The sequence below is a fragment of the Cupressus sempervirens genome, chromosome 11 (assembly GCF_028749045.1).
Source record: "Cupressus sempervirens isolate cs-2001-9-10 chromosome 11, ASM2874904v1, whole genome shotgun sequence".
NCBI lineage: Eukaryota > Viridiplantae > Streptophyta > Pinopsida > Cupressales > Cupressaceae > Cupressus > Cupressus sempervirens.
In genome coordinates, this window is record NC_143128.1 from 635,750,157 (window position 1) to 635,753,077 (window position 2,921).

The 2,921-nt window shown below is 33.9% G+C and overlaps 1 protein-coding gene across 1 annotated transcript; it reads left to right on the forward strand.

Moving 5' to 3' along the window:
• The first annotated feature begins 646 nt into the window (after nt 1-646).
• On the forward strand, nt 647-2,243 carry LOC149531373 (putative F-box protein At2g36090). The gene has a single exon (XM_089809189.1). The coding sequence runs from the start codon at nt 1,034-1,036 to the stop codon at nt 2,099-2,101; it is 1,068 nt and encodes a 355-aa protein (XP_089665315.1). The 5' UTR covers nt 647-1,033; the 3' UTR covers nt 2,102-2,243.
• Nucleotides 2,244-2,921: the final 678 nt, after the last annotated feature.

The window sequence follows — 2,921 nt, forward strand, 5'->3', positions numbered from 1 at the left end:
AATTTAATTAATTTCTCTACACATAACCACCTAAGATATTATTTTAGAAAATAATATTTCTTTTATTCTCTTCCACCCATCTTATGAGTACCTTCAAAAATCACCTTTGACCATTTTTCAATACATCCTCACAACCACCTTCGTTGTACAATAAGAATCAATATGAGTAAAAATGTGGTCCTTATCCATTTCATGCTCAAACTTAGATTAGATTAATGCACATAGAAAGATTTAATACTTGCTTTTGAATTCTTTATTTTGATCTATTTTTTAATACAAAGTACTATTAACTATTTAATACCAAATCTCCCTTGTCAACATTTATCCTTAATCCCAATGAATGGGTTTCTCCAAGCCTATCGTTCTCCCCCTCTCAACGTTATTACTTGTACTTTATAACAACTCTATTTCTTGTTTTGACTATAGTCTTTAGTTCAAATTTTCCCCAACTTATATTTTATTATACTGTAATTTTCAAATTTTGACTATATTTTATTATACTACGATTTTTTAATGAAATATGCCCGGAGGCACTTATCACATTCGATACAGACTAAAAACAATTGCGAACATGCGTTTGGATACGCAATCTCCAAATGTGACAGAGACCCATTGAGCACGATAAATCATGGGTATGGAACAAACAGCTCGTTATGCCATTTTTCACTTTGATCATAAAAAACCCCAAATCCATTTCAACACGCAATTCAGTAAATTGTTTATCCAAGAAACCTACACGTTGCTTTCCCACGCGGCCCAAATCCATGCTTGAACTTTCTCTGAATTGATACTAGATACTCTATTTGAGAGACATTGACAAACGCTTCAGGAACTGCCCCAGTTTCATTATCTCATAATTTTTCCCCAATTTTGTTTCGAAGGTGCCGATTTTTGGAATATGTTGTATTGATTGATTGAAACAGAATAGGGGATCGGAATTTCGGTATAATTTCATCAATCGTATGAATTTGGGTTTTTAGGGTTTATTTCAACATTCAAATTCCCCTGTTCAGGCACCAAATTTGTTCTCTCCATGATGACTTTGAATGGTGATCTTATCAGAGAAATCTTGGATCGTGTGGACGGCATAACACTTGCAAATGCGGGATGCGTTTCTTCAGACATTTGGTCCATTGCAAGAGAGGAGAATTTATGGGAAGAAGCATGTTCTTCCGTGTGGCCTTCTACAAAGGACACGCAGATCAGAGATTTGATTTCTTCTTCACTGGGCGGATTCAGGGCATTTTACGCACATTGCTTTCCAGTAATTGTGTATGGCGATGATTCCGCATTCAAAATTGATCACAAAAGCTTGCAGATCCATGAGCCAATTCACTCTGATTTTGTGTGTGTTGTGGATGTGAAATACAAGAACAAGCCCATCTATTCAAATGTAATTTGGGGGATACCTTATGCAGATGAGTTCCCAGATTTGTTCAGCAATGGCCCATTTAGGATAGATCTCATAAACTACAACGATGAAGATTTCGATGCAGATATAGATCAGAACAATTTGCCAACAATTACCATGTCAGTTGACAAGCAAGAGAGGGACGGTAAACTTCTGGAACAATTGATGGAGAATGTTATGTTGAGTTGGATTGTGATAAACAAGAAAACAGGGGAAGCTGCCAATGTTTCAAGTTGGAGGCCACTGGTTGGGGAGATTGAGTGGCCTTCTGATGTGGAGTTTGTGATAGGGTTTGGGTCCATATTGCCTTCTCACAACATATGTGATTTCAATGCTGTAGAGTGTAAGCTTGTGATGAAATGTAGAGTCTCAGATGTTGATCATGTGAGCTTGAAGATAACTGAACTGAGCATGGAGTTGGAAGGCATGATGGGAGGTTGTATTAATGGGAGTAAGGGTCTCCTCATACTTGAGAAAGCTCTAAGTTGTAGGAAAAGGAGGGAGCACAGACAAATAATGGAGTCTCATCAGAGGTATTTCAAAGAGAAGGGTAACTTGCTGGAGACTAAGTTGAAGAGTAGTGAAGGTTCTCTGGGTACTGTTCTGGATGGTCTCTGTATTTTGAGTGGCTTTTTAGCCTGTGTTTCATTTGGGTTTTTCATCTTCAAAGAGAGTGGTATTGGGTTCTGATCTCTCAGGAAACAATGATTCTTGATACATGAAAAATTGTTATACGGAAATCTGTAACAATTTTCTGTGAATATATTCTAAAATCTTGTGTGAATATTCATAAAATTGATTATACAGTTTTATTTGAGATTTAGATTTTCAAGCACGAGTTAAATGTTTATGAATGATCTCAAATTCTAAGTGGTCATGTTCCATGAAACAATTCTGATTATAAATTCTAATGATCATCTGTGATATAGTTTTGAGTCAACCTCATTGGCTTGTATTTTGATGACAATAGGGGAAAATATAGTACAATAATTGTTTATTAGGATAGTGTAAATTTCTTATTCATAGATTACAAGTTCAATAAATTGCTGGTAAAAATGTTAAGCAGTGGTTACAAGCCAAAATAAGCTTAGCAAGGAGTTACTCTGAAAGTTTTTCTCTCAAGTACAATAAATATTATTATATTTTTGGGGAATTCATGTTGTTTTAAATTAGTACTTAATTAAGTAATTATAGTAATTTTTGTTTCATAAGGATGTATTTAATTTGTCTATTTATTGTACATAGTCTGATCCAAAGCTTGTTTAGCATAAAATGGGGAAGCTTTAGATTTAAACATGGATCAAATTGTTTGTAAAGTAAACATAAGTCAAAGGTTTAGTGAGATTTTTTTTGTCAAAGAATTTAAACTAGTAAAGATCTTTTAAATACATCTTCTTACAAAATGAGGAAAAACATCAATTTGGAGTTATTTTGAAAATATTATGCTTATTATTATTTAATATTGCAATTTTGATATGTAAATAATTGTCAAATTTAATATAAATAGTTG